Raw genomic sequence first — 23,269 nt, 5'->3', positions numbered from 1 at the left:
AAAAAAAAAAAAAAAAAAAAAAAAAAAAAAAGTGTTGTTTGCTTTTAAACAAATTATTACCTTAGCTAAGAATCACTGCCTTAGAATTACCTTATTTAAAAAGGAATTCTGCCGAGGCGGGCGGATCACAAGGTCAGGAGATCGAGACCATCCTGGCTAACACGGTGAAACCCCGTCTCTACTAAAAAAATGCAAAAAACTAGCTGGGCGAGGTGGCCGGCGCCTGTAGTCCCAGCTACTCGGGAGGCTGAGGCAGGAGAATGGTGTGAACCCGGGAGGCGGAGCTTGCAGTGAGCTGATATCTGGCCACTGCACTCCAGCTTGAGCGACAGAGCGAGACTCCGTCTCAAAAAAAAAAAAAGGAATTCTGATGTAAAGTAAAAAACAGCACTACTATAAAATCTGAAGGGTCATTAGGTTTTTTTCACTCAAGCAAAACTGTACTCAAGTAGGCACATTTTCAGAGACAAAAAGTTTGACATCCAAGTTTTTATCATTTCAGTCTAGATTCATGTCCTTGAATTCGTTTAGGCAATAACAATTCTAATAATTAAGACATGGTGAATGACAGAATTTTACAACTGTTTGTGTGAAATCTTTTACGATGAATTCTACACTTACATCATGACCTGAAATTTGTTAAATCAATTTAGATTCCAGAGATAAGACTGTCACTTGAGATGGAATGCTCCACCTACATTGTCCTTAGCCTTCTTCCTTTCTTGCCAACAGGCTGCACTTCTGATTTGTCCATAATTTTTTGTCTTTATCAAATGTTCCTTTCTCTTGAATTAAACCATAAAAGCAGAAACTGTCCATCCCCAGGGTCTACTTATTACAACACTACTCTGCATATAATTGATAGTAAACATATTACTTGAAGAAAAAGACAGAATACAACTTACATTATCTAATATATATTTTTATAAGTTTGGTATAAACAGATGTTATATTGGGCTCATCATGCCAGGACAAAGATCTAAGAAATTAACCAACTATTTAAACTATTAGAAACTAATTAAGGGTATCGCTGGAACAGAGTAAAATATGGGCAGACCTCAAGACTTTTTTTTCTCGCTAATAAAGGTAAGGTTTTGATGTTTCTTGAATCTGGTTGTTACCCACTGAGAAAGAAGAAAAGTGTGCCAGTTCTATATAGTATAGACAACTGATGTAAATAGAAAAACGGTTTTAAGTTTGAGTAACAGAAAAGGGCTAGGCTCTATGAATTTCCAGGTTACCGCTGCCATGGCCAGTGAAACTTTATAACTCCATATACTGATCATGATGATGACTAAATCACAGAAGACTTCATGAATAAAGTGGATGTTAAAAACTCTTAATGATCTTAAGATAAAAACCTTGACAGAGACTTTTTTATATTAGAATCATGGATTTAAGGAGAAACCATTTATAAATCTAGTGAAAAGCTTGATTGTATAATCATGCCTCATAGTATCTATTTATGGGTTCTCTCAGCTGACTAATCTCACTCTCTATTCAATCAAAATTAGGTCTACAAGGAGAATTAAAAATCCTAAAGGCTTTTGGTCAGATAAAAAAGACAATTCAAACTACCATGCCTTTAAGCATGACTCATGAATAAGTGCAAGTTCTATGTAAACTAGACCCAAGAGTCTGAAGATAATTCCCATTTATTTCACTCTTTTTACACTGAGCATCATGTCACACATAAAGGTTTCCCATGAAGTCCTTGTATCATCACTACAATCAATAAGTAGAGAAACGTCCTTGTGATCTCTAAGGTATTGAGCAATGTCTCCTTATCCATTTTTGAAAAAGAACTTTAGGACTATGTACTAAAACCAGTGACTTACGGCCATGAACTGGAAACCACATTCTTGATTATAGCAGCTATGAAAATACAGAAATAACTAGAGGATGTACCCAGTTCAATATCTCCACAGACTTTTTAGTGCTGCTTATATATGCTTTAAGTGATGGCAATCATTTGATTTCTCTGCTTCACATTTTAAGATTCTGTTTTACAGAAAGGGTTTATGGGAGGTTTATAAATACAAAAAGAGATCAGGATGCAAAGTAAGATATCACTGGAGGTGTTGAGAGACTAGATGACAACTTGGAAGGAACACTGTAGACATGATCCAAGTACAGGATAGGTGGTTAGAATAAATGACCACTAAATTCCCTTCTAACTCAGCTTTATAATTCAAAACTCAAAAGATAAATTCTGAGAGGTGGTATTAAATAAAAGGGCATTGGTTCTGGAGTTATACCCAGTTTGGAATCCCATCTCTCATCTTATTTTATAACACACAGTCTTGCTGTCTCCCAGGTTGGAATGCAATGGCGCCATCATAGCTCTCTGCTGCCTTAAACTCCTGGGCTCAAGTGATCCTTCTGCCTCAGTGGGATTACAGGTATGTGCCATGATGTCTAGCTAATTTTTCTTTTTTGCGGGTAGGGACAGGGTTACTCAAGCTGCTCCTGAAGTCCTGGCCTTAAGCAATCCTCCTGCCTTGAACTCTCAAAGTGCTGGGATTACTCAAAGGCTTGAGCCACTGCACCAAAACTGAGATATGACTTTAGACAAGCTAATATTTAGCCTCCCCAAAGGACAATAATAGGACCAGGTACTGGGATTCAGTGAGATAATGCATTAGTATCTGGCACATGGTAAACACTTACTATGTTACCTAATAACTTGCGGTAATAATTTATAGTGGTCAAAATCTAAATGTCATGAAATACACAACAAACACTGACTTAGGAGTTAGGTAATGTGGTTTCTACATTTGAGTCTTGTCTCTAATTGCATACAATAATCTCTAACATTATTTTCAGATACCAAATTTTGTGATGCCACATTCCAAAGGGGTTGTAATGAACTTAAAACATTTATCAGACACTGGGGATACATCAAATAAACATAATTCCAGAGTTTGTGAGTTTACAATTAGTGCAGGAGATATACAAGATGTTAAGTGTGGTAAGTGCTAAGACAGAGCAAGATCTGACAGGGTGTTCTGGGGGCATATAATCAAGCTCTTGGATCAGGAAAGAGGAAGTGACAATAGCTGGGTGGAGAAAAAAAGACAGGTACAAAAAAATGTTCCAAGTAAAAAGAATAGTAAGCGCAGTTGGTCACATTAGAAAACTCCAACGACAAGGACCGGTCAGAAGGTTGTTGCATTTTCACATAAGAAAGGATAGTGCACTGAATGGGGACAAGAGATGGATAGGCTGGCAAAACACTCAGGACGCAGACATGGCAGTACTTTGTGATTAACTGGCTATGAGAGATCAGGGAAGTTTGAATGTAAGGAGAGATACCTAGGCTGAAAGTAATGGGTTTGAGCACCTTAGAGCATACAGGTGACTTCCTATAGCATAAAGATGGTATGTGCCTGGAAGCCATCTATAAGCTCTTATTACGATGAAGAATGTAAGAAGAAGACAGCATTCTGATGACTCCTTTATTTATTTATTTATTGAGACCAAGTCTCACTCTGTTGCCCAGGCAGGAGTGGAGTGGTGTGATCATGGCTCACTGCAGCCTTGACCTCTCAGGCCCAAGCAATCCTCCCACCTCAGCCTCCCAAGTAGCTGAGACCACAGGTGTGCACCACCATGCCCAGCAAATTATTTCTGTAGAGATAGGGTCTCCCTATGTTGTCCAGGCTGGTCTTGAACTCCTGGGCTCAAGTGATCCTCCCACCTCAGTCTCCTAAAGTGCTGGGATTATAGATATGAGCCACCATGCCCGGCCTCCAATAATATTAAAAGAACAGACAGAAGGGAAAGCCTGCCAACTGGTCTGAGAAGCAACAACCAGCAAGGCAGAAGGAAAAACAGGAGGGAATAGTATCACAGCTAACAAATATCAATTCAAAATTAAAAACCTATCACGTATCAGTATTAGCTTTAGTTTTAACTAAATAGTTTTAAAACTATTGAAAATCTACTTATCTACCATGATTGCAACTATTAATATATATGTATTCCAAGTCTGGGAATATGCAAACAGTAAGATGGTAATTGTTAAAAACTTGGATTGATTATTCTTATTCTATTTTCCAAATTTCCCGGTTTGAATTTTGAAAAGGCAAACATATTACTACTACAGGAGTTGGGGTACAAATGTATTATTAAAAATAAAAAGACTTTTAGATAGAATTCTCGTATTCTGATGACCTATCAAGTTGTGCATTTTTTTTTTTTTTTTTTTTTTGAGACGGAGTCTTGCTCTGTCGCCCAGGCTGGAGTGCAGTGGCTGGATCTCAGCTCACTGCAACCTCCACCTCCCGGGTTCATGCCATTCTCCTGCCTCAGCCTCCCAAGTAGCTGGGACCACAGGCGCCGGCCACCTCGCCCGGCTAATTTTTTGTATTTTTAGTGGAGACGGAGTTACGGAGTTTCACTGTGTTAGCCAGGATGGTCTCGATCTCCTGACCTCGTGATCCGCCCGTCTCGGCCTCCCAAAGTGCTGGGATTACAGGCTTGAGCCACCGCGCCCGGCCAAGTTGTGCATTTTTAACCATGGTGCTAAAGAAACAGTTTATACTAGATCTGCAGACTGTTTCAACATCACTCAGAAGCAAACAAATTCTTACGGTTTTAAGCAGTACTATTATTGTAGATTCAACCTTTTATTATTAATACTTAAAAACAGGGAAAAGGTTATAAGGCGTGGAGCTCATCTGAGAGTAAAATTAAACCAACAAAAAGGATATGACAAAGTACAAGAGAAAACAAAACCAAAAAATCTCATGTATCCCAAAAAATTAATTTTGCCTGATAAATGCTTTAAAAGTGGGCAAAAAAGAGGTTTCTCAATAGAATTATTCACAACTAAAGGCAAATGGAAATCTCTCACATAGCATTTAATAAGGGTTTTACATGCAATATATCCCACTATCCCAAGAAATATCTGCAGTTCAAAGCTGCTTTTTAAATTAATGCTTCCTAGTGTTTGCTGTTTATAAATCCTAAATATGAAAGGATGAGTTCCTTAATAACACTATTCTAATAAGTACTAAGACTTTTCTAAAAAAAAAAAAACATATATTTGCATATATTCATAAGCATTAAAACTGAAAAGAATTTATTTTTTAATGCAATTAATACTTAACTTTTAGATAGTAAGTAACCTCCAACATTTATTTTTTGGCAAATACTTTAAAAGATAGTTCTGTAATGGAGGGTGACCCATTGCTACTTAAGTTCAACATAAATCAAATTTATGAATTCACATCTTCCTATAATATAAAATTCTCCTTTATCTTATCCTTCAAGTTTTCAGAGGATACCAGCATACCAGCATACTGATACCCAGGTTCCAGTTAGTAATAAGATTTGAATTCTAGCTCCAGAACTCAACGGCTATGTGGCTTGAGCAAGTTACTTAACTTCCCTAAGCTTTCAATTTTCTTCTCTGTAAACTGAGGATATTGATAATGTCTATTAATATATGACTTTGTGAAAATTAAATGAGATAACATGCCAAAAATATTCAGCACAGTGCCTGACACTCAGTGGCCAAAATACAACTACTTTGCAGAAAAATCCAATTGACCCTTGAGCACAGAGACTGACAGTACGAAATTCCTAAACTAAATGTGGCTTGGCTCTGATTTGTCCCATCAGTCTAATGGGCATTTTTAGTAACCCAGCACTGAATAAACATCAGTAAGAGTCATAGGACCAATGTTCTCGCTAGAAATTTTTCACGAGTCATACTTAGGTGTCTAACAAGGATTGTTCTTTTGACACAAAACATTCACTAGCAATGTTTCCTGTTTTTGACAGATGAAAATTTGACAAACGCCCTGAAAAAAAAATCTGACAAATGCTCTGAACCTTTCACAGAAAAGTGAACATAAAAAAATTCTACCCAAAATTCCACATGGTTCATGATCTCCTGAATCCCAGCCACTGACTACTAAATATGGATATCCTATACTAGAGAAATTAGAAATTATTTTCCTGATTATCAAAGTTATGTAGATTATAGAAAATAAAATAGAAAAGTTTATGGAATAAGAGATAACTTAGTTTGTTGTATTTCCCTCCAGACTACTATTGATTGTAATTACTGGCTTAAGGGACTTAAGCTTACAGAATGTAATGAAATCATGGAATACTGTATCAGAAACAATTTAGAATATTATTCAAAAGGCAGAATGGGCAAGGGATAAAATAACATATCTCTGGTTAAGGATAAAGATGGAATATATATATAGTGGCCTGTTTAGCTGGTATCAACCCATACCTTCTGGCTTTTTTGGAAAATAAATAATTTCAAATAATTCTTGACTGACATGCAGGATATGTATACCACACTTTAATGAAAACATGAATTCTACAATTATATGACCTTGGACAAATAATCCAGACTCCTTTTCTTCATCTACAAAATATGATCTTCAGATTAAAAGGTATAAGGTCTTATCCTGAGCTAAACTCTACCCTTCCAATGGTCCCCCTACAAAATACAGCTGTGTAAAACAAAGCAAAATAAGAAAGTGCACAAAACAAAGTAGTTTTTTTCTAAGCAGAATACAATTCTGAGAGAAAATTAATTTTCAGGGAATATAAAAAATGTGCAATAACTTCTAATATATCATTTTCATATGATATTAGCATCTTAGGTATTCTCAATGTTAAGAACTGAAAAAAATTTTCTTGGCTTTATTTTAGACATTTAGAGGAAACATGTCTTTTATTAAGAAATAAAATCCTCCAAAGCAATACAATTAAGCTATATATTATTAAGAAAAATTGATTTTTTTTTAAAGATGAATATATTATTTCTCAAATATCTCCTGGTATAACACCTAGAAAGTATTTGGGTTCTTCACTATATTGTAGGCATCTACAGCAGATGCAATAGCAATATTTTAATAATCTTACTATAATACAGGATTTCACTTTCTTTTTTTAAACTGATGTATTTAGTAAACACCACTGCAAAGATACAGTCTTCAGCCTCAAGAGACTTTGAAAGGCTTACATACTCCAAATATTTAAAATTCCAAGTTTTAACTTATATTTAATACTGTACTCTTACACAATGTGCTCATTTTTTTCATAAATATTCATCTCAATACAATAACATCAGGTATAATACATAAAATCTAAGCCATTAAGTCTTACCAATTTATGACCTGATGACACTCTTGTGGACAACATTCAGTCCTTAGAAGCTAGAATAACCCTCCAACCATGTGAGGGCATCACAACTTTTAAACTTTCGGCTTTCGATCATTATTATGTCACATTCCTCCTCCGATGCTGAATTCTAAAAAAAATTCTAGCAAAGAGTTTAAGTAAATAAGTGTTTTAATCAAATAGCCTTTAAAAATCTTTTATAGCAAAATTTTATGTTTTACCATGATTATACAACTGATATTTTGTACTTTAAAAAATGAAAATAAATTTCATATTTGATCTGGAAAATTCAAACTTTAAATTTCAACATGGATTTTCAGGCCATCAGGATACTTGTTAGTAGAGAGTAAAGTAGAAATGGAACCAATTAAAGGTTTAAGATCATAATCCAGAAATTATGATTTAACACCATAACCTGATACAGAGAGCTTTGTAGTCCTGTAGAACAGCATTTGAGTTCTATTGTTTGGTCCACATCCATGTATATGAGTTTCTTATTTTATTTTATTTATTTATTTATTTTGAGACAGCGTCTCAACTGTGTCGCCCAGGTTGGAGTGCAGTGGCGCGATCTTGGCTCACTGCAACCTCCATCTCCTGGGTTCAAGCAATTCTCCTGTCTCAGCCTCCTGAGTAGGTGGGATTACAGGCAAGTGCCACCACGCCCGGATAATTTTTTTTTTTTTTTTTTTTTTTGTATTTTTAGTAGAGACAAGGTTTCACTATGTTAGCCAGGATGGTCTCCATCTCTGACCTCGTGATCCGCCCACCTCGATGGTCTCCATCTCTGACCTCGTGATCCGCCCACCTCGGCCTCCCAAAGTGCTAGGATTACAAGCATGAGCCACCATGCCTGGCCGAGTTTCTAGACTTACAGCATGGGTGGCTGGATCAGTAACAATCCATACCGATCATTTAAGTGCTTAAGAAAGAATTCCATTTTTATATCTAAATCTTCATCTGTCTCTACTATCCCCGATTTTGAAAACAGACAACATAATGGCAAGAATTAAATTTTATTATGTGCTTTATGTAACTGACATAACAATGTATCCTATGCAGCAGTGGTCCCTATTGCTCATCTGTATATGGGCAGGAAAGAAAACTGGAGGTAGGAAGATTTAATAATGGCAAAAATCACTTCATTAAAAATATCATGTTAAATTTATTAAATTTTACCAGAAAGTTTTCAGTTGGGCATCTATGCTAATCAATGAAGAATAATATCATTAATAACATTTTCTGTCTGATAAGAATGTACATTTATATTTTTGGTTGCCAGTAATCCACAGAAAAGGAAACCCATAGATTTGTGGGCATAGTTTTGCCTAAATTAACCCCCTAAATAGAACACTATAGAGGGGCAGAGGAGATGGGGGAAAAAGAAAAGGGCCCTTACTGAGGATGATCAATACGCATAAAGCTATAGAAAACTGAAAGACAGCATTGCTCTGCAGCTATCTAAAAAGATACTTGACCCGAATGTACAGGTTGGGTCATGCTGTTGCAGATTTTAACTTTCAATGGAACTTTTCTATTACACATGGTCACTTAAGTCTCTCACATAGCCTGAAAAACTATCAGAATTTTTCCAATATAATCTTTCCAAATGTAATCTCACAACACATTTGACTTCAATATAAATCATACAACTTTATTTTGTCTTCTGTGAAAGCACAGCCTTATAATGTAATCACCTGGTGAAGGCAAAAATCCGTATTTATGAGGATAAGTAGTTTAAAGTTGTGGTCATTTCATTAGTGTATTACCAAACGGTTTTAGAAAGTGTTAATAAAACTCTTATCTCCTATCAACCAATATACTAAAAATTTTTAAATCTTTTGAAGATTTACTTTTTATAGGACAAACATACAGTCATATTTAGTAAAGTAAATACTTCCTGAAATACTTATCTATAATGCTGGTAAATCTGCTTGTCTGCAAGGCTTTGATTTAAGGTCATTTAAAGGGCCGACTGCTTGACCCTTTGTTGAAGGGCCTGCCAACAAAAAAGCCTTGTTATGGTAAATGCTTAGAAAGTCTTTTTGGAAGATACAATTAAACCAGTCATGTGAAGCAGTTATTTTACTACGAAAACATACAAAAAAAAAATTTTTTAAGAGTGTGTACATTATACAAATGTACGGTTAAATCAGGACTTTAGAACTGTATACATTTTAAAAGATACAAAACTTATGTATCAAAATTTTCCTAAGCATATATTTTCAAAACTAGTTGTTACCAAGTACAGGGTCATATTCCAAGAGTTTAAATCATTAAATTCCAACATGTAGGACATCCTTATTAACAACCTGAAATGAAACTGGGTAAAGTGGTTACAGATGAACAGCGTTCAGATTAACCAGATACCCTTTAAAATTTAAAATTAGATTTCTTCCTAAAAATGAATACTTAATGAGAAAATTGTACTAATATTATCAATCATAATCTTGATTCTCTGGCAAGACTGCTACCAAAACCAAATCCCATATATTCCCTACAGTTATTTATCATTTCCTTTTGTGAGAAGGTGAATCTGTATTAAAAGAAAAAAACAGTGAAAGGGGAGGAAGGTGGATGATTTATAATTTCCACGTAATTGCTTGAAAATGGATATGCTAAATCAAACAGGTCTACAAGAGTTCCTAAAGGAACTTGGTTTTCTAATGAATGTGCTTATCTTAGTTTGATAGAAAATTTTGTTTTCAGGTTTAAACCATATTTCCTTAAAAGATTTTGAAAATTCTACAAGACTATCCACTAATATAGCCATATTTTCACCCTGCTGTTCAAAAAAGTTCACTACATTGTTTGGAGAAATCCTAGCCATGATAAACCAATGCTTGGTCAGAAATACTTATTTTTAAATGGAGAAAGGGGGCAAACAGGGCAACCCTTTATGTCCTCCAATAAATAACACAGAGTCATTTCATAAGTTATATATTGAAAAAATAAGCTTTAAAATATCAAAGATAAATTTACTTTAAAAATTAATACAAATGTACCTAAATAAAAATAAAACTGCTGGGAAGACAGTATGTTCCAAAAAATTAACATATAAAAAGACGGGCCAGGTGCACTGGCTCACGCCTGCAATCCCAGCACTTTGGGACACCAAGGTGGTGGATCATCTGAGGTCAGGAGTTCAAGACCAGTCTGACCAACATGGAGAAACCCCATCTCGACTAAAAAATACAAAAATTAGGCAGGCATGGTGGTGGGTGCCCATAATCCCAGCTACTCAGGAGGCTGAGGTAGGAGAATCGCTTGAACCCGGGAGGTGGAGGTTGCAGTGAGCCAAGATCGCACCACTGCACTCCAGCTTGGGTGACAGAGCAAGACTCCATCTCAAAAAATAATAATAAAATAAAAAAGACACATATAAAAAGATACACAACACACAATGACAAGAAACTTCATCTATCTGTGGTTGATCCAAGATATCATTTAAGACACAATTAGCTATACCAGAAACTATATATAAGCATATATATACACATATATAAGCATATGTACATATATACACATACATATATAAGCATAAGTACATGTATATACATATATAAAGTGTTGGGTATTTATGCATTAAATCAAATGCATCTATTGGTAGAAGAAACACAAAATATACAACTTTAAGAATTTCATTAATACAGCTTTGAAAAACAGCTCTAAGAAGATAGGCTATTGGTATTTTTCACATGCTTATTTTCAAATGATTTATACACTTGATCCTTTCAAAAGGAGTAGAAACAGCTTATAAAGAAGGCAAAGGAAAAAGATATTGAAATTAAAGGTAGAGCTCCCTCTAAAAACGGAAAATCAAAGTAAGTGTAAGCTAGTTACATAACACTCAAATATATGTATAATAAGGAACCGCATGTTTTGTTAACAGAAAGCTGAATATTTGGGTTGGACACAGTGGCTCACACCTGTAATCCCAGAACTTTGAGAGGCCAGGGCAGGGTGGATCACTTGAAGACAGGAGTTTGAGACCAGCCTGGCCAGCGTGCTGAAACCCCGTCTTTATGAAAAGTACAAAAATTAGTAGGGCGTGGTCGTGGCGCCTGTAATCCCAGCATTCGGGAAGCAAGAGAATCACTTAAATCTGGAAGGCAGAGGTTGCAGTGAGCCAACATTGTGCCACTGCACTCCAGCCTGGGTGGCAAAGCAAAACTCTGTCTCAAAAAGAAAAAAAAAAAAAAAAGCCTCCTATTTTTTGACTCTGAGCTTAATAATAGCTAATACAAAAGAAATGGAACATTTATTTATATATTTATTGAGATAGAGTCTCACTCTGTGGCCCTGGAGTGCAGTGGTGCAATCTCGGCTCACTGCAACCTCTACCTTGTGAGTTCAAGCAATTCTTATGCCTCAGCCTCCCAAGTAGCTGGGATTACAGGCATGCGCCATCACACCCGGCTAATTTTTGTATTTTTTGTAGAGACGAGGTTTGCCATGTTGCCCAGGCTGGACGCAACTCCTGAGCTCAAGCAATCTGCCCACCTTGGCCTCCCAAAGTGCTGGGATTACAGGCATGAGCCATCATGCTCGGTAGAAATAGAACTTGTAAAGAGACTGTAATATATTATGCTTTTTGAAGAGATGGTATCTCTTATTTCTTGAAACAAAAGTAGTTACGACCACTCTAGAAAAACACATTTAGCAACATTTTCTGGACTAAGTACTATCTAAAATAAAAACAGCTACTACAAATAAACGCAGACATTTTCTGAAGACCAATGGTTAGCATCACTGTGAACAGGAGTGTTATTAGCCAGACACTGCAACTCTTTTCCCTCTTTGTTCCCCTTCCAAAAGTGTGTAGGACTAGGGAAAATATACTTCATTAGCAGGCAGATATGTAGAAAGATGTTTCTGTCTTCTACGACAAAGGTTACATATATTCTGAACATCTTGCTATTGGTAGAAAATATGTAGTTACTATGGATACCACCATTAGTATTGATACTGAAGTCACAAAGAAAATTCTCAATATGTGGCCATATAAATAGCTGGGGACACTGACAGCCATACTGCCCACATACATACTTTAACTTAGTGAAGACACCACTATTTTTGGGCCAAATATCACACAATTAAGAAGTGAAAAATACAATAGCACCTTCCAAATCTTTTAGTATTTATAACCAACAATCTTCAAACTTTGAAACAACTGGGAGATAAACTGGCATAAAAATGTTATTTCTTAAGGATATTTACTAACGGATAAACTCTAAATTATTATCACTTATTTAAATTTATTTCTGTCAAATATGAAAAATACTTTAGAAGTAGCCAACTAAAGCTTAAACACAGGAGGTAATTTTTGGTAAGCTAAGGCATTTAAAAACTCTGTATCAATCACAAAAAATTAATATATTCCCTGATTTGAGTAACTTGGAATATTATGAGCATGTTTAGGCACACAAACTAAAAGAATGTCAGGCTAGAATACAGTCAGTCATCTCTTTCTTCTACCTCTACCTACCACCCCAAATCTTAATAAAAATAAAAAATTAAAATAATTCCATTAATATTTCTTTCTTCCCAAAAGGTTGCCCAACTGTGGACTTTAACACAACTGAAGAGGTATGAATTTAAAATTTTAAATTGCTAAGGACTAGAATGGAAAAACAAAACAACAAGAACGACAAAACCCAAAATGATGCTCTATGTTTATCCTGGTTCAACAATTCCAGGTTCCTTAAATTTCCTTCTTGTCTGAACAAGTTCATTTAGTTTTTTTTTTTTTTTTTTAAAGCTCTGCAATAGAATTTTAGATTCTGTAGAAAAAAATACATTGAGTTTGGCAAATTAGATCATATGTACACACATACATACACTTTTCTGTTGTATTCAAAGCCTTGGTTTACTTAAAATCTACTTGATGAAAAGTTAAAAGAATTGAATAAATGAATAAATAAATAATAAAGAGACCTTACCAGCTATTCCCACCTTTTTCAAAACTGTTTCTCAAATTTCACCTGAAAATAATTATCAAAACATCTCAAAATAGGCTGGGATGACTCAGGTTGAAAAATTTATTAAATAACATATTAAATTTACTAAAGAGGAAGGTGGTAGACATATTAGCAGAAAGAATATATAATGGTGGGTGAGCAGTTAAGAAATAATTTCTCTTTGCCAATTCTGAAATCTAGTAATGTGCTGAAAATAGATGTCAGAATGTCTAGTGTCCCACTTCAGCTAGCCATAGAAAAGCTTAGAGAAGAGATGTTTAGGGTCCAGTGAAACACCACTTCAAATAATGAGATTTGGATTTGTGGTTAAAAATCTCACAGCAGACAAGACACCTAACACAACTACCAGAATAAAACTAAGACGATACAACAGAATATAAAGGATAGCAATACATAATTTGCAAACCCAAATGGTGATGTAAAATGTCTTTAAAATTATACTATTTTTTCCAACTCAAAATAATTAAAAGCCCAATTTAATACATACATACAAAAATCACAGTACAGAAAGGGAAGTACATGAATATACTTCAATTTCTATTGTAACGGATACATTAATATACAAATGTCCTCCTAGTCTTGCCACCCACCACCCCAACTTTGAGCAATAAAAGACCTCCCCTTATAAAACTTCACCAATTCTAGTAGTTGTTTCAGCTGGATTTTAGGCAGTACTCCCTTGCCTCCCAATACTTCCAATAATAGAAACTAGCTAAGCAAATATATTTTTTTCTAGTATTTTATCCAAAACGTTAATACTGCCTTTTTTGTAAATATCTAAATTTTAAATAATCCTATAGGTGACTAATACAAGTACTCACATATGCAAACAAGACAGGAGGGGAAAAAGACAACATAAGTATAATTGGTGAACCTATACTGGCTCTTCTAACAGGTTAAAAAATGGTTATGGAAGATATTATTGTAATAACTGACAAAATCTGAATATGCACTGTATATTTGTACTTGATAACAGCACATTAATATAAGATACCCTGAATTTGGTAATTTTATTGTTGTTAAGAGAATAATCTTCTTAGGAAACATACGCTGAAGTATTGAAGTTAAATGGATATGGTACTTCCTATCTACTTTTTTTTTTTCTTGAGACGGAGTCTCACTCTGTCACCCAGGCTGGAGTGCAGTGGCGCAATCTCGGCTCACTGCCAGCTCCACCTCCTGGGTTCACACCATTCTCCTGCCTCAGCCTCCCGAGTACCCAGCACTACAGGTGTCTGCCACCATGCCTGGCTAATTTTTGTATTTTTAGTAGAGATAGGGTTTCACCTTGTTAGTAGTTCCTAAAATAATATGTTAGGATGATAAAGCAAATATGACAAAATGTTAACAAACATTGAATCTTGGTAAGAAGATTTAATTCTCTGCACTATTCTTGTAATTTTTCTGTAAATTTCAAATTATTTCAAAATAAAGATTCACATTTCTCTTCTTTTTGATTGGAAAATAATATCCTCAGAATGTTCTAATCTCTAAGACCAATCATCCTCTTCAGACTTCCTTCTGTTCTCTAAATACAGGTGATATTGCCCAAGGTCCTGGCTTGACCCTTTACCCTACTCTAATCTTTGGCAACCGTGGCCTTTCCTAAAGCTTGAACTCTAATAAAACATTCTTAAATCTCAACTAGCTTTAATTTCTGTATCAAGCTGCAAGTCTGCAGCCTCAGCTGCACGCCAAATATTTTCACTTTGACTTTGTACCAGCCAGTTTTTTGGATGTACTTATCCAAAAAACAGCTAAAACCAAAAACCTCATCACTACTTCCTCCTTCCCAAACTAATTCTTTCACTAATACTTCCTAACAATACCAGCATTCCCTCAGTCAATTAGGTTTGGCACTTTGGAGTCAGGTTCGACTGCTCCCCTATCATGACTAATCAGTTGTAAAATCCTGCAATTCCTATCTCATCCCCACTGCCTAATTCAGGCTTCAGTACCTTTCTAGAATCACCGTCTCTAACCGCTCTCCTCTCCTGTCTTCAAATATGTTATACACCCACCAAATTTAATTTTATCCTTATCATATAAGCCCAGTACTTTCATAGTGGCGCACAGTATTTCCTCTAACTGGAATGTTCCCTTCCCCTCAGTTCTTTAATTTTGCGTGACCAAATTCTACCCACCTTTCAGTTTCCAACTCAAACGCCACCTCTTGAAGAAACTTTGACCAATCCCTCCAGCTGTACTTGAGAGACATGAAGTGCTTACATTTTATATGTTATCACTTTCAATCACGTGATAATGTCTTTACTATTTTCCATATTAACACGAAGCTCATTGAAAGATGTTACTAAATCTTACTGTTTCTTCTAGTATTTAATTACAGGAGAACAAACTTTTGCTGAGTCAAGTAATTGCAAGCGTTTCTGATATTTTCCCTTAGATTCATTCAGAGCTACTCTAAAAAAGTGAGATTTTTAAGGTTTTAGAGTCTTTGGATGGAAAAGGTGATCTAAGACCACTTAAGATAGTAACAGGAAAATGCCTTAAACAGCAAGTATCTATAATTTGGGACAAACATGTATTGGTAAACAGACTACTTTATAATATGACCAAGCATCTAATACTTTACTGAGCTTCCCAAGTAGCTTTTCAGAACATTGTAGGCACGGGTTTCAAACAGTTTTAAGTGGCTTCTTTCATCTTTCATTAAAGTTCCAATGACCTACATTCACTACACTCTACATACAATTGTATTTCTTTCCTACATACTACTCTTATTTCCAGATCAACAAGAATTTGAATTGTATTTTGAGAGCATCAATTTCATAACCAACCATGTGGCTTTTAAAAACTTGGAGGCCTGGTTTTCCCTATGGTCCTATGACTGTGACCTAGACTGATGATGCCCATTTATATATATAGTCCATGATTTCTAAATGAAGTTAACCTTAAATTCTGCCAGTCAGTCTGTAATGTGTAGTTATTTCTCTCCATGAGTTACTCTACCTCCACTTGGCACCTGGGTATGAAGAATTCACTAGTTTTTAAGATGCTGCTGAAATGATCAGCATGGTGATAACTGGTGCCTAGTTATTTGTAGGGCTTCATTTACCACCACTATCTACGGCAATTCTCATTTCCAAATAAGCTTACTGTCACTCATTTTCTTCTGAGGGAAGCTCCACTGGTTTCTCTATTCAGACCAACATTTACTGCCTCTGACATGGAATTCTTTCCTAAAAGAGCAGAATAATTTGCTAGTCTTCCATTCCTTAAGCAAATACACAGCTCTTTAAGGTTTACTGATAATCACAGCCAATAATGACAAAACAAGTAAATGAGTTCAATTCCAATGCTTGTACTTACCTCTTTTCTTTTCCATTTAGAAAAGTGGGGGAAATAAAACTCCAGCGTAGGCATTTCAAAGTAACTAAAACTAAATTTCACTTAAAATCAGCATCCTTGATTAACAGACAGGAAGAGAGTGATGGCAAGACCATTTCCCAAGGGATCGGTTTACTTTTAGTAAGCTTGCTCAGGTCTGCCTATTGAAATACCCCTGGATGTGCAAGTAGAGTATAAAGAAATTTGGTTTTCTAGTTAGTTTTGTATTTAGAACAACTATTCTGCAGAAATAGAGTACAACAGATTAGTCACCATCATTTCTTACTCTAGTTCTAGAAACATCACCTAAAATCACATTAGTTCTTGTGGCAGCCCTGTCACTTGCTAACCAATACTATAAAATGCCATTAACACACATATCTAAGTATTTTTTTTTGCTATAACTAGTCAACCTAGGTTTCAACCTCCCTGAATTTACATGTAAGTTCTTCCAATTTCTTGGTTTCTGTATTTGTTTCAGTTAAATTTATAAATGCTGTCATCCTCAATGGCTGTCACTTCCTTGATTTAACGTCATCTGAACACAACCACACCCTGAGGTTTCCATCTAAATCAGAGATTCAAAAGTGAGTTTTAGAATGAATATATAAAGCTTTCATCCTCTAAGTACCACTGATTACCTGCCCCTCCTACCCTGGGCCTGTCCCATTCCCCACTTAAGAACTACAGATTAAACTACTGATGAAAACATTTATATACGTGGTACGAAAGAGTCCTGTGAGAATAGCAACTGTAGTAAGCACTGCAGAAAAGGTGGAAATTTGGAGGCAACCTTACTTAAGTGACTCTCCACACCAATCAGACCAGACTTGGTACTTACTATGTTCAATAAAGGAACAGTGCTATGTTACAAATTAAAGTGGAAGACATAATGACTAAACACAATGTGGAATCCTGAATTGGATCCTGGAACAGAAAAAGGACACTTAAAAAAGTGGAAAACTTGGTAAAATTAAAATAAGATCTGTAATTGATAGTATTCTATCAATGTTAACTTCCTAACTTTGATAATTGTACTAAGGTTGTACAACATGTTAACATTAAGGGAAGCTAGGTAAAGGACATACAAGAACCCTCAGCACTATTTTTGCAACTTTAAAATTATTTCAGATTAAAAAGTAAAATAAAAGGAAGGAAGGAGAGGAAAGGAAGGAAGGAAGGAAGGAGGAAATGAAGGAAAGAAAGAGGGAGGGAGGAAGAATAAAAGGTGATAATCATTAAAAAGCTATACTCTATTAATTTTTAGCTTCCTGGCCTATCCTCTACTAGACGTTTTTTAGTGGAATTGGTTGAAATATAATCAGATAATAAATTATGTAAGTACTAGATACAAATTAGGAATCTGTTGGGGTTGATCACAAAATGGTTCAGGTACATATCCTCAAGATACTTATGCATAATCACTAGGAGAGAACATCTAACCAATACCAATCTCCAACAAATAACTTACTTGAGTGATTCTTTAAAATTATATAGTTCATATCTACAACTATGCAGAACGATACAGATGAATCTCAAATATAATACTGGGTGAAAGAGGTCAGACACAAAACACATAGTGTATGGTTCTACATATATAACACATTAGAAATTAGGATTGGGAGGGGAAGTGACTGATGGGGGGCATGAAGAGGACATGAAAGGGGCTTATAATATTCTATGTCTTGAGCTGGGTGCTGGTTACACAGGTGTGTTCAATTAGAGCTATGTATTTATGAATGGTGCACTTTTCTGATACAAATTATACTTCAATAAAAAAAATTAACAAGTCCTATCACCAAGCATTCAAAAACTAGATCAGCTAAGTTGTACAACTTGAGTTTTACCATTTGAGGTAACAAGTACTGGTGGATGTTCATGATGGAGCCAAGCTTCTTAGAGATGAGCAAAACAAAATAAATTGTCTCATATGGTACCAAAGGTATTTATGATACAAGCAGTTTAGTTCTAATTTATTCCTAGCTTCAAAAACATCTCATAGGGAACAATGATAGGAAATACTGGAAGGCGTTCCCTACACAAAATACTTGAGGCTATTGAAATAAGAAGACTTTTTTTATCCAATAATTTTAAAATTAGAGGTAATAAATGTAAGTGAATAATCACTGTAGAAAACAATCTGAGAGATCAATTATCTAGTGAAAAAATTTAGGATAAACTTACTAGACTTTCATTTTAAGTTAATAAACCATCTCTACTACTTTCCTTATAAACTTCTCTCTAAATACTGATGTTATCATAAGGATAGACAAGCAGACTCAAGGGGATGTACACCTAGCAACTGTTCTCTCACTTGTTTTAACAACATTTATGCATTTCTTAATGAAGACAAAAGCTCTGCAAGTGCTTATCAATAAGGTTAAAGCCTTACAAGCTACCTAATTTCTTCCTTTGGTCTAGCTGAAGTTTCTTCCCTTTAGTACTCCTTTACTTTAGTGACCTGGTATTCAGAAGAGGGTAAAATTGTTTGCTATAAATTCTTACGCTGAGGTTTTGTAAACAAAGGACTCCCAAAGACCACCTGCTCCCTGCACCCCAGTGATCATCAGGATAGGTTTCTAAACTAATTCTGCCAATTTAACAAAGCAATGCCAAGTATTAACTTTGGAAAACTGTTGTTTAGAAAATAGGAAGTCAAATTTTAAAGTTACTATTCTGAAATACCAATAGGCTAGGATCTCATGAAAAATTAACTCCTCCATAATAAGATAATCTCCCAGAAAGCTACGGCAGTTATAGTACTTACTTTAGTAAAGAGTCAACTCAAAAACAGTTTGGGCTACTGAAGAAAGGGTTGGATTATTTTTGAGTTATCAGTATCTACTGTCCCTACATTTGAAGATGGTTTCAGCTAATTGATTCCCTGAGGACTCAATTTGCATTGCAGAGGCAAATGGCAAACAGAGAGGACAGAAACCATGATAGAGCTACAGAAAAAGGGAAAGGAAGGCTTGAGTGTAGCTTCAATTTTAGTACAATAACTGAGTAAAGCACTGGATATAAATGCAAGGAGAAGTATCTAAATACAGGCAGAGGCAGGCTGCTTGGTGAAAAGTCTATTAATTTGCCAATTATAATTTAAATATGGAAGGAAACAAAGGGGCCATTAGAGAACTTTAAGTCAATATGAGAAAGGTACACTAGTTACTTATATTTTAAAAGATATTCTGCTACATTGAAAGATTTCCTGGGGAAAAAAGGAGATTCTTGTCTTTCTAGTTAGGCAAAATCAAACTAGGGATACTCAGCTATTTAGGGCAGGTTTACTGAAAATGGGCACTTAAAAGCTGCCCCTACTGAAAATGATTTCCAACATTTCATAAATAGGAGCCTAAAATTTGTTATCTAGCAATAGCGAGACAAATCTATGCCTCAAAATAAATAGATAATGTAGAAGATAACGTTAGGGACTTGCAGTCCCTTAAACTCCCAAACATCTCTCTTTTTCTTTTTGAGATGGAGTTTCGCTCTTGTCACCCAGGCTGGAGTGCAATGGCGCAATCTGAGCTCACTGCAACCTCCGCTTCCCAGGTTTAAGTAATTCTCCTGCTTTGGCCTTCTGAGTAGCTGGGATTATAGGCACGTGCCACCACACCTAGCTAATTTTTGTATTTTTAGTAGAGATGGAGTTTTACCATGTTGACCAGGCTGGTTTCGAACTTCTGACCTAAGGTGATCCACCTGCCTCAGCCTCCCAAAGTGCTGATATTACAGGCGTGAGCCACTGCGCCCAGTCAACGTCTCTCTTTAATAGTAGAATCATCCCTGCCAAATACCTCTTTGACAAATTAGTAAAATAAAAAATCCTGAATTTATAAGAGTAAAATTGAACAATGTAATTTGGTGATATCCAAAACAAACAAGGTCAGAAGTTATATTTAATATTTTTTAAAGCTTAACACACATAAATCTTCAACCCGTTTGCAAGGAATAAACGGTCTCACGATACTTTATCAGCTGATATACCTATCAGTAATTCTGTAGTTACCAATTGAAAGTGTAGATTATTAAAACTAACAAAGTTAGCCATGATTGCTCCTCTCAATGGAAAATTTAATAAGCTAGTTGAAAAGTTCAAAGAGAGCCACTAGCCAGTTTCTATTGGGTTGGGCTTATCACCTTAGTATGAACAAGGCCAATTTACAGTGAAGAATGGCTGATCTGATTGTATTTTGATTTTATTATATTTTGGCATTAACACACTACAGACAAATATCCACTAACTTCTTTGGCTCTGAACAACAGGCTCCAAGGAGAAGATAAAATAAGTATTTTCAACCCATGAGAAACCATAGATACGCAACCTGCCTCATTTCTGATACTTAAAAGGTTCTGGTATCTAAAAAAGAAAACATATAATGAGTATTTAGCTGTAACAACAAATGATGTACAGCCACCTTCTATGGTTGTTTTATTATGAAACAAAATAAACCTTTCAATATTAGATTCAAATTATTAAAAATATAGCTCAAACCTTTCTACACTGATAAAAATAATATATATCATTCATATCGACACCATGACAGCTCAAAGTTAGCTATTTGAAATAAATCATCAAACTTTTGAAAGCTACTCTTATTACATTTCTAAACAGAGTGCTATTTTTCCTTTTTCTAAGGGAAACTATAAAGCATACTCCAAAGTACTCACATTCTGGCTACATTTGGAAAACTATCTGAATGATTAAACCTTCATGTTTATTTCATCTCACAATTTACATTTATGTATTAATTTAAATGGCTAGAAAACTATTTAAAAATTTATTTTATAAACATGGTACTACAAATTTTAAAACTTCCTGTTCTAAAAGTAACTATTTAAAAACATTTCTGGAACACACCATCAAAAAAAAACTGTTATTTCCCTAGAGTGACACACACAAGCAAATCAAGCTGAAGAATTAAGACTGTTTTAGCATTTCTAGGCAATGTGTATCATGTCTTAATATGACATGTACATGCACTTAGCAATACTCTTTTCTAATGAAAGAGATGGAGTTGAGTTCGTGAGTGTTATCCAAACCTATGGCAGAAGACACAAATGCGTTGCCAGGCAGAGTTAAAAGAATCTAACGAGCTTTGTGTGAATTTTAAAAACATTGTTTGAACTCAACTTCTATTAACTAAACACAAAATGATGGAGTGCTAATAAATATTCAGCAAAACGATTGAACAGAGCATACACTACTTAAAATGTGTGTTAAGCAGAAAGATAAACCAAAGTATCTTTTGCCATAAAAGAACTCCAAGACTTCATTCTGTATTTTTAAAAGTTAACAGTAAAATCTATATAGCATTTCTGTAAGAAAGCAAACTGTTTTAGGGGCTTACAAATCAGTAATGCAGACCTACTGAATTCTAGCAAACAAACTTGAAGTTAAGGTTTCTTGCCAAAAATTAAACAATGATTACTTTGATACCTTGGTCTTGTTCCTCCTCCAATTTCATAATTTGAAATAACATTTTGCTTTGAATCACTATGGCTTTTACAGGAAAAAAAAAAAAAACATAAAGTAGCACAAAAATTAAAATATAGTTTATTTTATAGAATATGCATTTGCATTAAAATACACTGGGGAAGTGACTATTTCATATCAAAAATTCAACACAATATGAACCCTTCAGAAATATAAACTTAAAGTACACAGGATGCAGAAAAGTATATTTATTTTCTATATAAAATATAGACTGTCCTTTTGGTTTATTTTGCTGCTTTGTCCCATGCTAGATACCATGTGATTTCCCCCCCCATAAAATAACAAAGATCAGTTTTAATGATGAGAAACCAGTACAGTGCAAAGCAATTCATGCATACAGTTTTGCATGTATGCATTCCATATGTAAATATTCATACCTATCCCAGAGGCTCTTTGATTCCTGTAACGTGTTCAAATGGAACGCTTGGTAGAAAGCAGTTGAAGGATTCCTGTGAGATCCGAGAATCAAATGGAAATGAGGTTGAGAACGTACAGTATAATCACTACTTTTCAAAAGAAGATGGAAGATTTTAGATTTCTAAAACAGTGTAACTTTTAATAATAAAAAGATTTAAAAACCACGTAAGTTTGCTTAAAACAACACTTCGAAAGAAATTAAAAACTGGACAAAATCCAGCAGACTTCAACAATAATTCAGGATCACAGTTGTAAAGAGGTAATGCAGATGAAACTAAATACTAAATAGCATCCAATTTTCTGTGTGTGTGTGCATATAAATGTGACTAACTCATAGCCTAATCAACACTGTTCTGTACCAAATGCCTTTATAAATATCTATCTTGTTTAACAGTTTAACAAGGCTATTCTCAGGTAGAGTATCCATATAAAGTAAGTTAAGCTATATCTTCTTCACAATGTAAAAACTTTTCTTAGGCTCTGTTAAAAGTAGCAAAGGTTTGATAATTAACAATGAAGAGTTCTTTCCTGGGTTGGACTTGACACATTTCCACCTTCAAAACCCATTTATTTATATGTGTTTTTTTCTCGTCTAGGGCAAAAAATGGTGCTGCAATTAATTGTTTGGCAGCTTTCTAATTCTAGCATTGGTACTGTACCATTTAAGGGGTAAAAGCCTATTTATCGTAATTATTTTTCATTTCTAACATTCCCTAGGGATACATTCCCTAGGGCTATCACCATAGACTCTTAACTGATGGGCTCTTCTGGACTATCTCCCAGTAAGTATGATTTACCTCCTACCTAGGGACTGGTTCCACGGGGACCTAAACTTTTGACAAACCTGTTCCCTCCTCCTCAGCACGCTTTCATA

General features: G+C 35.1%; 1 protein-coding gene across 3 annotated transcripts in view; it reads right to left on the bottom strand.

Annotated features, from left to right (window-relative positions):
- TSC22D2 (TSC22 domain family member 2) overlaps nt 1-23,269 on the bottom strand; it is a 53,713-nt gene that overhangs the window by 15,916 nt on the left and 14,528 nt on the right. Inside the window, exon 2 of one of the 3 annotated variants that reach the window (XR_002732269.3) lies at nt 7,138-7,294. The exons of 1 other annotated variant lie outside the window; for it this stretch is intronic. Coding sequence is in view for 1 of the 2 variants with exons in the window: in XM_023215419.1 (XP_023071187.1) it covers nt 22,356-22,427 (72 nt within the window). In the remaining variant the exon portion in view is untranslated. Of the gene's footprint in view, nt 1-7,137; nt 7,295-22,355; nt 22,428-23,269 lie in introns of all 3 variants that reach the window. One more of the 3 variants, XM_023215419.1, reaches the window with a different exon arrangement.

Source organism: Piliocolobus tephrosceles, chromosome 2 (assembly GCF_002776525.5).
Source record: "Piliocolobus tephrosceles isolate RC106 chromosome 2, ASM277652v3, whole genome shotgun sequence".
Lineage (NCBI taxonomy): Eukaryota > Metazoa > Chordata > Mammalia > Primates > Cercopithecidae > Piliocolobus > Piliocolobus tephrosceles.
Note: the sequence above shows the minus strand (reverse complement) of the source record. Positions and strands in the feature narration are given on the sequence as shown.